We start from the raw sequence: 15,087 nt of genomic DNA, 5'->3' as shown, positions 1-15,087 counted from the left end.
AAGTTATCCCTGTTTCTCTGTGAGAGAGTTAGACATGCATAGGAGTTAGGACAATAATAATTTATAGTTTAAAAATACAAGTGTGAGAACAATACCATAAAGCTATTTATACAGTATCAGAAATCTGTCAGTTATACTTACTGAAGAAATCTTTTTTTGCAAGATTCTTGGCACATAATACTGCAAAACAAAAACAGATTAATGTATCTAAAATCCTTTTATAAAAATATCTTCAACACCCATATTGATTAGACACCAAAAATTCTCAATCTTGATCTTAACTTAAAACTGACCTAGTTAAATATGAACACTGCTTTCTTCTTGCCCTCAAAATCTTGAATCAGTGTAGTCTCTGCATGCACTCATGTACAGAGGCAGTTAAATTAATCCCCTATTGCCTTTACCCTCATACCTCAATGCTGGCCTCATACCAAAAAATAAATAAATAAAAGGAAACTTGGTCTTTATGAACTTTTGGCACGAATTGTTTAATATGACAAAGACAGAGTTCAGTATCTTTCAAAGTGTGCCAGTTTTGCTGAACTTCCCAATGCAGAAAGTGCTCTCTGTATTTTATATTTACATACCCAAAAGTGACTTCTCTTGCCTCATGGCCACCCATTCAGATTGTTGGTCATAGCTTTTCGAGCAGCTGTTACTGTACTGTACCAGTAACAGTTTTGTAGAATTTTTGAACCTACCCTCCTACTGAACCCTAGCTTTCTCCACCTCAATCTGCCAGCAAATTCAATTCTTGTATTCAAAGGTATTTTTACATGTAATAAAATAAGATAAAAGAGGAAGGGAAAAAAGCAAAAGCGCTCAAGGAATCTTCAATACAATATCTTTTTGCCCTAGATATAAGACAAGACCCCATCCAAGGGAACACAGCCAAAAAAGCATCCAATTATCCATGACCTTCTTGAAGGTCCACAAATCAGACATTATTTGCCTCTTCCCAATTCTACAGAAAAGAACAGCAGAGAAAGCAGAAGTGAAGTGACGTAAGGGAAGGAAAGACTTTGGTCTATCTCCACTTCTATAAGGTCCTCTTCTGTTCAAGACTCCAATCTTAATTCTACTGTTCAATAAGAGCTTTTCAGTATCCAGTCTCAGTTCAAAGGAGTTGTCCAATATTCATTAAACTTCTGTATCAGGCTAGGAAGCATAACCACTGACTGTCAAATATTAACTTTAATATCTTCAAAATATTTAAGTGTTACTTAAGTGAGTGTGTGAGAGAAAGGCGGCTAGCTGTAAACCAGTGTTCAATTCATGTATCACTAACCACTTGTTGAGAAGGTCTCCTCTCTGTCAGGATGAGACTTCTGGACACAAATAGCAGGATGCTTGTATAATGCTTATGCCATCACTCTACCTATCAACAGCTCTCCTCATTCTTCCCCATCCTACAGCTAACGGGTTCCCATCCTACACAAAAATCAGCCTTAGGAATGTGGGGTCAGACACAGGCATCTTCACCTTGGCTAAGCTAGACTTAGGAGGTAGTTGTAACAAGAGTGTGGGAAAAACGATCTTGGCACACCTCTGCTGAGACCCTTTCAGCTTCCTAGGAGCAATGCCACCAGCATCTGCCTTCAACTAGGAAGTGGAGTAAGAGGCTGTCAAAGAGCAAATATGACTGAAAACAACACTGCATTAAATTCATAAAATGTACAACCAAATGAAACTGTTCAGATTAGCTTGCTATTCAACTTGAATTAACTGCAAAAATAAACCATTAGCTTTTACATCCTTTGTAGCAACAGGTAAAGATTTTTTTTAATACAATTATCATAAGTGTCTTTTTAAATTGAGCACTAGATCACAGGATCTTCTTCCATAACCATTTCCCTCCCCCTCCCCCCTGAACAAAAAATGAAATATCTGCAGGTCTGTGAAGCATTGTACTCATAAGAACACTGATGACACAATTTGAAATAAAATAGCATTACAGAATCAGAGTCAGTTACTACGTGAGCACTTAGAGCAAAATTTAATTTTCTTCTACTGCTGGGGTTGATTTGAGAAAAAAGGAAGAAATAAACAGAAAAAAGTGAATATAGGAAAAATTAGAGTCAGAAATGTTAAACTGTTAGTTGAAATTTCTAATTAACAAAATCCCTTTAAAGTATGGAGTTGTTCAGCCTCTCACCCCACTTCTCACCATCAATATGAAAGCTTATTGGAGAAGTAAGGGAAAATTTCCCAATATACAAGTTAAATCCTATACTCAATCTCATTGTTAAATATTTTCAGACTGACCCAAGTTTTGTGGGGGTTTCTTGCAGATTCCTTCTGCAGAGCTCCTGAATAAAAGCCACTGCAGCTCCTGACTACTGAAAGATTAGATTCTCTGTTTAATGTTTTTTCTTTGCCACTAGCTTTTGGTCTACTGTAGTAGAGTGTTACTGCCAATTTTAGTACTGCAGTCTGTAAAACCCTCATTTTTAGTTAAAGCTATTATTCACTCTAGTAACACAAAATTCCTGCCACAAAACAGTCAATACTCCAAAAACACCTTTATGAAGCAGTCTCAGTAGCCAGCATCCCTAAGCTGTGACCCTGGCTTCATTCCACTATTTGTGCACTAAACTCACTGAAGCAAAAATGCTTTTAACTGCCCTATCAATGGGTTCACTTACAAAACTCAGATTTTTAAATCCAAGTAAACAAAGAGGTGACAAAGGCACTTGATAGGGGACTGCAACAGGAAGTGGAGCTGGTGATTGAGGAGATGGCTTTCCTCCTCCAGGCTGTGTTTATGCCAGACTTTTTCTTAAAGTGCACTACCGCCAGTGAAACTCTTCTGGCAGGGTGCACTATGGTAGTCTAGCCATGGGCATTGTACTGCCAGAGCGCTATATACCACTTGTAAACATAAAAATCTCACTGCATTTGCTGCAAAAATATTGGGGGTGTTAACCCTGGCATGCTGGTCATTTACATTATGCCTTCCAAATAGCTTCCCGTCACCTTGTTTCAACAGGATATAGTTTTCTTCACATTCTGTCCTGAACTGTTGCGTAGAATTGAGAAGCATTTTTAAATGACTGCTGCTTTCCATCCCAAAGGTAGCCTTTACATCCAGATTGTAATATTTTTTTAAGGGTTTGTGGAACTACCTGCCAATTCTAGTAGCAGATTCAAAGACCACATGAGCCAGATTTGTAAAGCACTACTGTGGAACCATATTTGGCAGCAAGTATGGAAAATGTCTTTTCCTCAGCGTCAGTGCTCATTCTGGGTATGACTTTACTGCAGAGTTAACTCAAGTTATCTGTTCAAGTTACTCCTCTTTAATTGGTGAGCTCAAGTGGGAGTGGCCCCAATGAGAAATAATACTTGAGCTTCTGCGTCCACACTGTTGTTATACTTAGGGCTTCTATTCTTTGGGGCTTATTTCTTGCAATTTGAGTTTTACGTAGATGCCAAAAAATAGAGGAGTTAGGCCTCTCTCTTTTGTATATACTGTAATGAGTAATCTCACTGTAATGTTCCTTCGTGTGCTTTTAATGTAGTGCTGTTTCAAACAGCGTTATGTTAAAGCACACTATGGAACTTTTAGTGTGCACCAGAAGGGTTTACATAAGCCAAATAGTGCGCAATACGTTAGCATACCGGTGGTGTTTTAAGCAGAGGTACTTTGAACTCTTTGCCACTGCATTGTAGGAGAACTTGTCCATCCTTTCTGGGCACATGGAAGGAATTGTGGGAAGATACTGCAGGACTAGAAGCACACCAGAGGCACTAACCTGTACCCAGACTACAGAGTGGTTGTGTTAGAAGTTGACAAGTTGTGTTCACTTGAGTTTTAGCCAATACCCCTTCTCAGGCCAGTCAACTTGAGTTAAAAGGAGCACTGCACTCAAGTCAGGGCTTTTTGGGTGTGGATGGGATTCTAATTAGGAGCAACACTTGAACTACTTGAGTTAACTTTGCAGTGAAGACAAGTCCTCTGAGAATGGTCACCTCTTCCTGTGCAGAAAGAAGGGAGGTCTTATTGAAAGATGTCTGCAGAGCTAGGTTTTGGTCATCTTTGTGCTTTTATCAGGTATTATAATTAATTATCTTTGTTTGTATAAATGCACTTTCAATTACTGCATTCCAAGAGGTGTTTAACCCTCTGCATTCTCAGTCAGATGCATTAATCCAGATTGGCGGACATAAGGGTGCAGAAAAGATTTTGACTTGGAAAATACTGACACATCTGACACCAGTCTTGACTTTCCCTCCCTAATCATAGGTCAAGTTAGTTAGCACAGAGTAGGAACTTTAACAGGTCATATCTATTTAAGCTCTAAAATCTTTAATGCTGTTAAGTTTTTAAATTCTTATTTATAAATGACTACTTGGAAAGTTTCCTTATGGGAAGAGAGGAGTAAAAGTGAAAAACGGGAAGTCCTAGATGCAAAATAACTGACACATTGTAATGAATATTACTGTATACCACACAAGGACATCGGGCTGCAATTTAGTTTACGTTTAGATGTGGTCTACATTACAAACTTATGGTATAACTACGTTGTTTAGCGGGCGTGGAAAATCTACTACCCTGAGTGACACAGTTATACCAACTGAAATTCGGATGTAGACAGCACTATGTTGATGGGAGGGCTTTTCCCGTCAACATAGCTACCACCTCTCGGTGAAGTGGAATACCTACACAGATTGGAGAAGCTCTCCCACTGGCGTAGGCAGCGCCTTCACTACGTGCTACAGCAGCATGGCTGCAGAGTTCCATGTGTAGAAAGCCCCCAGTGTGTCTGAGGTCAGGTGTATACTATAAGTTTTTGTTGGCACAGCTATGTTGGTGAGGGTGAGACAAGCTATGACCAACGTAACTGCATCAGCAAAAGCCCCTCGTGTATACAGTTATACTGGCAAAACTGTGCTTTTGCCAGTACATGCTGCATCCACACTAGGAGCACTTCACGAGTATAGTTATATCAGCAAAATGCTCCCAATGTAGAGAGACACAGAAATAATTTTTTTTTACAATTCAGTCAACTTTGCACTTCAGGGTCTGAAAGATTTCAGAGGGTGGTGTGTATTTAACTTTTCAGAAATCACATACTTGGATCTCTGATATTTAAAACCCAGAGACCAGAGGCAAACTGAAAACCTGTACAGATGTCCATGTAATAACTAATCTGAATATTTTGCAAACATCACATGACTGACCTGCATTAATGATGGAGAATAGTATTATAATGACGACAGTTCGCTAGTCAGCAAAGAACAGGCTTCAGTGGAAATACAAGCCTATCCTGATATTTCACTCCATCTTAACTAAAACTAGAACTCAACTGGGCTACAGGACTGAATCAATACATTATCCTTTACATTCCTAAGAAGTTCTCTCTTAATTAACTGCCAAAGGAAGAGTTACTAGATTTAAGATATTTAGGTCTTTTTATGCAGCCTTTTTATGTGGGCTGCAGTGGGGTTCAAAGTATGTTTTTTTTTCTGGGTTGAAACTCACTACATATCCATCTACAAACAGTAGGCACCTCTGAAGAGAGATTCAAAAACCACACACCTAGAGCGAGTCATTTTTATTAAGCGATAGCTAGCAATTGGGGGGAAGGATAGCTCAGTGGTTTGAGCATTAGCCTGCTAAACCCAGGGTTGAGAGTTCAATCCTTGAGGGGGCCATTTAGGGATCTGGGGCAAAAACTGGGGATTGGTCTTGCTTTGAGCAGGGGGTTGGACATGTGGGAGAGTTGGCTAGCTTTCCAAGCTTTTGGAAATATTTTAACCTTTACTGTCCTCACACACACGAGCGAAAAATATAGGGCTAAATGGTGGGGCAGTGCTGATTCATGAGGACTGAGATTAGAGTTCTGAGCAGAATTGTGCAGGAATTTACAGAAGGAATTAGGGGACGAATGTGTGCAGGGGAACAGAATTAGGCCTTTGTGCATATGTGGCGAATTACAGAAATGGGGAATAGAGAATAAATTGGGGGGCATGTTAAAGAGTTCTAGAATTAATTATGTGGGAAAGAAGAAGATTAATTGGTGTTGAATTAAATCAAATTTTATTTATTCAAACATACGCACATTTAATTTTGTCAGGAGATATTAGCAGGTACGGAATTTTTTTTTTTTTTTTAATATTAACTTCCCCATCTGTCCCCCTCGTTACCCACCCATAATTAGTGCCCGATCCAACTTATCTACTAACCTAAATATTTATTTAAATGCCCTCAATTCTAGCTATTGTATCACTTAATGAATGATCCTCCTGTGCCCCAACACAACATAGCCACTCTCACCCTGTGTCCTCCCCTCCACCTCTGTGCCAAGAACCCACCCACTCCCACTGCACAATTACTATTTCTGTAACAGAAATTCAATAAGTCAGAAGTGCCTTGTTAGTGCAGCCACTGCTCCCTCTCCTGGAAGCAGATCAGTTTTTGAAAGTAGGAGTTTCCTTTGATTCCTGTTCACCAGCCGCACTCATTTAGCCTCTATACTCAATTCCTACCCAATACCTACTCCTTTTATTCAGTCACCTTTTTACCTATATGTTCCCCCCTTAACTATCTCCCAGCCTCACAAAACAAATGAAGACAATTTAGATCTTTAATAGTGATTTTTAGCCACAGATCTCAAAGCACTTTTCAGTCTTATCAGTATTCCAATTTTACAGATGGGTAAATGGCAGAGCGGGGAACTGTCCCCAGATCTCCCAATTCCCAGTTCAGTGCCATATTCATTGGACTATTCTGCCTCCCTTGACATTTCAGAGGAATACAGCCACATATTCCCACTGCACGGTATACTATTCTCAATCTTTTCCTAAGTAACATATCCACCAGAACCACAACAAAAGTGAAAACAAAGTCAGTCAAATTTTTCTTCCCTCTTTTCTAACAAATGTTTCCAACAAATCTGACCAAGTGAATTCTTTATGAAATGCCCACAAATTATCTTTCAACTATTTGAGAATACATTATGCTCTAATTACACCATTGTCTTCTGTCACAGTCTGGATACAATATGTATTTTGAGAAGTGGACAACTAAGAGACTGGTTAGAATTTTTTATTTTTACGTGATGTATATACAGGGAATAAAGTTCAGAAAATAAAACGCAACTTCATAGCTGAGAATTTAAACAAAAATCAGGAAATTCAAAGCTACAATTCCAACAAAAGCTGTAGTAATATTCCCTTCCATATATGCAGCATATTTCTGTTTATGCTGTTAATTTTATGCCCTGATGTAGGAACAATACATCCAAGTTACAGTTGCTATGGTAACCACAATTTTGGATTTCTTGGGAGTTTTATTTCTTAAAACCATAAAATTATATTCATTTCCACTCAATTTAAAAAAAATACTCTGACTAGCAATGTTTATCTGAATGTTTCCCACATATCTGATCATTCTCTGAAACAGATATTGACGTGCACAGCTCCCCACCATTGCCATAAAATTAAAAAATTTGTTGGAAGGTCAAGTGTTGCACATATGCAACACAATTTTCTTGAAATAACATCAAAACCTTTGAGAAATAAGCCCATGATGAAGTTTTAAAATTAGCTGTTTCTGTTATCCAAGCACTAAAAACATTCTTAAAGCATGAAAATACCAAGCGCACACAGCAAGTCTGAGGTAGAGCTGGTAATCAAACTCAAGAGTTCTGACTCTTGCCCCATATCTTAACGTTATACCATAGTCCCAGCCTTTGCTGAACAGCAAAACAAATAATATTCCAAAAAGCAAGCATCTGACAACAGCATCTTTAATCATAACTTCACCAATATGCATTTGATTTTTACAAATATCATAGGTGCGACAGTGAATGGTTAATTCAATACAAAATTTGAGATCGGAACACAATACAGGTACCGATTTTAGCTATTAAAATTGTCTTTAGGTTCAACCTTTAAATGTAGTTCTTTCCTATTTATGAAAAGACTGAAGCTACATCTTTAAATGACATTGGGATCCTGTACATGTGTGGAATAGGAAGGAACAACGCTAAGTATGATGCAAAGGCCATTTATCAGTTTGTACTAACTTTTAATATTAGGAAGGCAGGACTATTTGTTTCTTTAAAAAAAATTATGGAAATAGTCACTTAGATATGTTATATGAATGTGCTTTAATTACCCATCTGTTAATGTTATCAGTATTCATTCAAATTATTTAAGATTTTTGGCAGAGTACAGAACCACCTAAACAAAAGGGCTGCCAACTGCAGACAGCATTCATTTAGTAACACATCAAACCCACAAGAATATTTAGGCAAAAACATTCTTAATTACTAAATATATAGATGGGGGCCTGGACTCCCCCCCCCCTTTAATTTTCCAGGAAATCAAACATTCCACAAATACAAACTCTAGCCTTAAACTACTCATCCACTTATGAATGGTTACAAACACAACTGTACAGTGAAATTCATGCAAAACATAAATGAGTAACTTTCTAAGGACATGAGAAATAGGAAAAGAACCAAGTGAATATCCAAAAAGCTTTCTTCCAAAATTACTTTGGAATTCCTTTGTACATATTTAGCAGAAAAGTGTTTACAGAATACTCAGATGATTTAGATAGCTATTTACTGAATGAATTTAAGATAATATTCAACCTCTTCTTTCACAAGTTTGAAAGCTCTTCAAATTTCTCAAAAACTGATTTTCTTTAAAATATATATTTTTATAAAACTTGTGTGTAGCAGATCATTTGGGTGCTAATTCAAATATGTAATGGTCTTCTGAAAACCTACATACTAGTTTTAAAATGCACCATTTTGGATCTTGCTCTTTTACCAGATACGCTCTCTGTTCTCCCTTTTGAAAGCGAAGGGCTCAGCCAGCCACTCTACTAGTATAATTATGTTTTTGTGACCAATGCGTGAAACACAAATGACAAGGGTCGAGTTATGTGCACACAGCTGCTCTCTCTCTCTCTTTTTTTTTTTTAAAACAAATATCCATGTGTCAACCAAGTTTGAGAGTCCTTACAAAGAAACATCTTTCTTTGTCCCTTGTATACTGGGAAAACTTGGACGGCTATATATATTGTCCACAGAGCAAAACATTTGAAATGGTGACAAAAAGAGAACCACATGCCAGCTTATATAACTCTGGCAAGGGCAAAACATGGTTAGCTATTATACTTATTAACCAAGTATTATCTTTGACCCTGTTTACACACACACACACACAGTTAAGCGCCAAATAAATTATCTCATCAGTAAAAATATAGCAAAAACCTGACTGGTCATAGGCTTCAAGTGTCCTACAGTGGAAAGCAGAAGCCTCTGCATTGAAGCTGTTGAGAAAGTTTATTTAAATATAACAAGACAAAAGCCCAACAGTGACATTATAGTATTCCCAAATGGTCAAAGCTCTAAAACATCCATCCAAATGGCAAGCATTTATTTGCCATTTCAATCCTGAAATCTTCATAAAAAAGCATTTTGCATCTCAGCCAAATAATGCTTGGGATTTATAGCCCTTCACATAGACTATATCAAAGACTACCTCCAATTTTAGATGCTATTTAATTTACGTAAAGATCGTACCAAAAAAGAGACAAGGATATGATTCAGAATTCCATATATATTAAAAATCAATTATGTGAAATTAAATTTTATTTTTCAAATAAATGGAAGACGACAAAAAAATCAGGGTCTCTTATGTTGAACCAATACAAGAGCAAAAGTATTTAAATGAAAATAAGCCTATCTGGAATTTTTATAGACAATACTTTTTTTGGTACAGATTAGTGTCTGGTTTTCATCAAACGCTCAACAGGAATGTTTGCAAGAGCTTAAAAACAAACAATGTTATTTTAAAAATGTATGCAGTTAAGCCATCTGTAAGCTGTAAACTATGCAAACTGCTAGTTCATCCCATGAGAGTTTAAATGTATCACTTTGAAAGATTTCAGTTAAACAACTTGCATGGAACATGGTCTTAAAGTAAAAATACAGGCATGACTTCAGTCAAAGCTTGGCACTCAGCTGAGCAGATCTAACAAAAGCTGCTATGTAATGCACTGTGTAAAGGTGGCTAGCAATTGGCTTCTGCTGAAACTATACATCACTTCGGATGATGGAATCAAGAGCCACCAGAAAGAAAAAAGCTTTTTAACTGGGGGAAGCAAACAGTAAACTTAATTCTGCTAAAAGATACCATTATAAAGTAGAAAGAAAAGGAGTACTTGTTCCACAGTATGCACCCGATGAAGTGAGCTGTAGCTCACGAAAGCTTATGCTCAAATAAATTGGTTAGTCTCTAAGGTGCCACAAGTACTCCTTTTCATTATAAGGTAAGAGAGGAGTAAACTGACCCAACAGCAAGTGAAAGTCCAGGGGAGATCTGCTATTTAAATAGATTGAAACCAACACACACTCTTGTAGATTCAATTAATGACCTGGAACCAACAGGGATATTCCAACTTTCAATTACAACCAATTCTTTTGATGGCAACTAATACTATCCAAGGTACTTCTATAACCATCATAACCACAGCACCCTAGCACCCCCTTTTCCCTAAATTCTTTTAAATCACTAAATACGTTCAAATGAAGGATTTCCAGTACAAGACATCAATTTAAGAAAGAAGGAAACTTCACTCTGTAAAATATCAGACACAAAAACTTTAAGGTCAGATTTTGAATACGTCTAAACATGAAACATAAACCAGTATTTTACATCTCCAGCAGTTAATCTTACATCAACTAATTACTGGAACTAAGGGTTATTCTTTAAAGTAAAATTATAAAATCAAAGTCTCTTAAATTAATCTGACATTACTACTGGAGCGGCCTCTTAATAAATACATACTGAAGTACTTTTCAAGAAGTCCACATTCCATGTTCTCCTTTTTTTAAACCTATAGGATTTATTTTGCTTTTACTTACTATTGTATATAGGTATTAATACTGCAGCCTCCATTTTGATATTGAGTACCGTAAGCAACCAGTGGTCTGGGATTTTCCCCTATTTCCTAGAGCATATACCTGGCTTTCACATTTATATTTTAGTAAGAAACCTATGGCGAAAAGATGGCTTTTACATTTCCATCTAAATTTAGTAAGACTACTTATATCAATCCTTGTGATAGAGAGAATTCCAAAGCTCTGGGCCCCACTGCCAAGGCAACTCTGTTCCCTGCTTCCACAAATTTCACCCTTGTTATCAACAGTTCCATTGTTCCTGATAGATACAGCTGTCTGGGTAAGCATGACAACAAGGGCGACAATTTTTGAGGTAACCAAGCCCCAGCCCATTGAAGGCTATAAATATCAAGATCAGGACATTAAACCCAGTATTCAGTGGGGAGCTAAGAGTGTCCAAAAGACTAGGATGAGGTGTTCATATTGATCTGGGCTACTTAGCAGATGGACAGCCATTAGTTGAACCAGGTGGACTTTTTTCATCAGTGTCATTTTCCTTCCTTGGTACAGTGTGTTGCCATACTCAAGCCAAGGGTAACAAATGTGTGGATGACCACACATCCAAAGGATGGGGCATGGCTTCCTGGCCAATAGAAGAAATTATTTTTGGCAGCTGATGCTATCTGGTAATCCAGTATCACTGAAGAATCCTAAAGGAACCTAAAATCTGCATACTAACATAGAACGCTGAGAATAATGTCCCGGTGCTTGCAAGTTCTTCAAAGCATTTCTCTTCCACCGCCCCACCAATATTTTTTCCAGGTACAGTGTCACACAGCCGGGCATCAAGGCACTGATACTGCTCAGATACTAGCAGCTAGACAGGGGTACTGTTAGTTTTCAATATGGAGAAAATACACATACTTGATACAGTTTTAGTTATTTCCCATGAATATAACTTCATTTCACAACTATATGAGTGACCGGCCTTGAATCCCTGTTATATTTATTTTAAGTTGACAGTTGTGTCGTATGTCATTTGAAAGAATTCCCGCAGATCACTAATAAAGTCTTAGATTTTATCTAGGACCGTATCAAGGTATTAATGACATTCACATTTAAGACCTTCACGTGCAAGATTTGCCTATCAGCTAGATTAGTTTAAAAGATTTATCTATAATTCTAAAGATTTTAGATTACCCATTTTTTGATGCACAGCTAGTTACTATACATGAGATCCTGATGAACAGTTTCAATCCCTGCTGATACTGAAAGATCAGCTTCTTAGCACAGATATACTGCCTTCTCTTCAATGTAGTCCTTTCTAAAACACTCAGCCAAACAAAGTGAGCCTGCCACATGAAGCTATTGCAGCATAAACACCCTAAAGTCATTCTAAACACCATTTGGATTCCTTCCTATAGGAAAATAAGTACTAAAAATGGAGAAAGCCATTTTCATTCATTACCCACATTTGACCATGTCTACATCTCGAATGAGGCTGTGTTTGAAAACCAATATCAATCACTGTTCCCTCCAGGACCCTTCCAACTGTGGCTGCACATAGTTTAGCCATTTGTGCAATGGACACAGTGAAACCCATTTAATACTGGACCCAGGAAGTGTGAAACTGCTCTATAGTCACATTGCCATGGCAGCTAGACAGAGACAGACCTAAACAGTAAAACTCCACCGATTCTATACACTGGCACCAGACAGAACACCTAAAGTATCAGATTAGCGGTCAAACATCTATCAATCAATTTTGGTTTTTATTAATAATCCTTGATAGCCACATTATTTCTATCAGAAGTAGAAAACAAGGCATAATTTTCTTAAGCCATTCCCAGAAGATTAATAAAAATGCACAGCCAAATCTGAAGACTAAGGCCTATATTTTCCAAAAACTTAAGTGTCTAAAGTTGCACACCAAAATCTATTTTTAAGTAATTGCTCTGATTTTCAGAAGTGCATTGATAACTCCCACCTATTTCAACAGAAACTAGAGGCACCAAGTTTTTGTTTTGTTTTTTGGTAAATCAGACCTATTACCTAAGCACCTAAATACGGAGTTAGGTGTTTGATTTTAGGAACTCAAGTTTGGAAGTTTTAGCATTAGGGAGCAATTTATTTCTCAAGTCTTGGGAGGTAGCGAACAGAAATTTTCTGCAACAAGACATCAAACAACATGAGATTCTTGGCAACAACTTTGATTTTGAATATAAGAAGTCTCTCGATTAAAATATTACTCGTAATTGAATCATTACAAAGTTTCAACTGTCAAATTCTGAGATTTATACATACTCAAACTATTATACATCCCCAAACTATCGTACATTCCCTCCATTTATCGGTCCAAATTACTGTAGTTTGGCACAAAGAGCTTAAAACTCTTATTCCCATTACTATTTGGACACCTATAGTTCTCTAAAGATCACCACTAAAGCCTTCTTGCTTAGAGCTGAAAATGCATAGAAAGTATGGAACAAGTTGTCTATAGTATTTCTTTTAAATCAAATTTCTCATTCATCCCCCAATTCCTGATCCTTTTGCAGAGTCTATTAATCCTAATATAAAAATCACTGTTCTCTATTAGATAACAGCAGCTAACCTGTCGTAGGAAATACCCCTATATAATACCATTTTCATTGGATTAATATAAAAATTTCTAATATCTGGTAAACAATTAAAACACTTGATTTAGAGGTAAGCAATTTTTTACTTGGCTATTGTAAGAATAAGGCAGTAGTGTGCACATAGAGATTTGTGTTTTCTTGATAGACAAAAATTAAAGGAAGCATACACATATACTCTCTATAGTCTATCTCAGTGATTTGTGGGTCACAACCCCATTTTAATGGGGTTGCCAGGGCTGCCTTAGACTTGCTGGGGCCCGGGACCAAAGCTCAAACCCAAGTCCAAGGACTTCAGCCCTGGGCAGCAGGGCTAAGGTTAGAGGCCCCCTGTCTGGTGCTGAAGATGTTGGGCTTTAGCCTCCCGGCCTAAGGCAGCGGGGCTTTGGCTTTGCCCCCTCCACCTGAGGTGATGGGGCTTGGGCAGGCTCAGGCTTTGGTCCCTCTCCTGGGGTCCTATAGTAATTTTTGTTGTCAGAAGGGGGTTGCGGTGCAATGAAATTTGAGAACCCCTGGTCTATCTAAATCACATATCAGTCATACAAGAGTAAATCCCTGAAAGCACTTTGGTTGGAGTCATATAAATGCTTGATGAACCAAGTTACTGTACATCAATGCTTGTCTGGTTTCCAAACAGTAAATGAGATGCATTTCCTGGTGTGGAAGACACACGTGACTATTTCTGTGCCTGAGGAAATGTGGGTCAATAAGCATGCATCCTACTGCTGAATTTGCAGACTCTCGAGAGACTAGCAACAATGTGACTCAGGAACACTAGACTGTCTGCAGGCACATACTGTACACATATTAATGAGATTACCACTATTCTGTTCCAATGCTGTTCACACTACACTAACGCATATCTAGCGCTCATTTGTAATATATATTCAAGGAATCCAGCATGTGTACCACAAAACACTGTGTAGCTGACCTTCACATTCAGTTGTGCTAAGCATCACCTAGGAAATACAAATTATACAGAAGACTGACAGGCATACCACAAAGATATAGAGCCACTGAAAAAACAGCTTGCACCTATTATATCTTGCCTCTTTTCTCCATTGGAGTATAACAATTCAGAACTGCTAAGATGTTCATTCCTTTCAGCTAAGGAGAGGTGAAAGGTAAATTGTGTGTAAACAAGGTACTATGGGCAGGAGGCGGCAAGCTGAAACATTTTGTACAGAGTACTCTAAGCAGTTGGAGCCAGAGAGAGATAAGCCATTCCTCCCCAAATATTTTCATTAGTCTACCGAAGAAATTGTCTGGCAGCATGAGATGAACTAGTCATTTACCTCACAAAACACCCTGGTAACCATTTCCTCCAAGCATGATTTTACAATTAGCATCAAAGGCTTTGCAGTCTCACATCATATTGATACCACTCTTCACTTACATTTACAAAATTATTATCCTCGATTTTAAATATATTTTGTTTATTTTAATAATTTTTTAAAAACCTAGTTCTTGTGCAAGCTAAATATACAAAACAAGAAAAATATCTGAATGGCATCAAATTAAGACGTTATGAAAAGAAAGCTTTTATTTAGAATAAAGTTGTATCAGCCAGTGTTACTCTCTTGTTCCGC

General features: G+C 37.6%; 1 protein-coding gene across 2 annotated transcripts in view; it reads right to left on the bottom strand.

The window, feature by feature from the left end:
• Positions 1-15,087, bottom strand: part of SMURF1 (SMAD specific E3 ubiquitin protein ligase 1) — a 59,117-nt gene that overhangs the window by 27,330 nt on the left and 16,700 nt on the right. For both annotated transcript variants that reach the window (XM_084641289.1, XM_084641290.1), the window contains exon 2: positions 142-180. In XM_084641289.1, coding sequence (XP_084497415.1) covers positions 142-180 — 39 coding nt within the window. The remainder of the gene's footprint in view (positions 1-141; positions 181-15,087) is intronic.

Source organism: Lepidochelys olivacea, assembly GCF_965140295.1.
Source record: "Lepidochelys olivacea isolate rLepOli2 genome assembly, chromosome: 10".
NCBI classification, from domain to species: Eukaryota; Metazoa; Chordata; order Testudines; family Cheloniidae; genus Lepidochelys; species Lepidochelys olivacea.
This window is presented reverse-complemented; position numbering and strand designations above follow the sequence as displayed.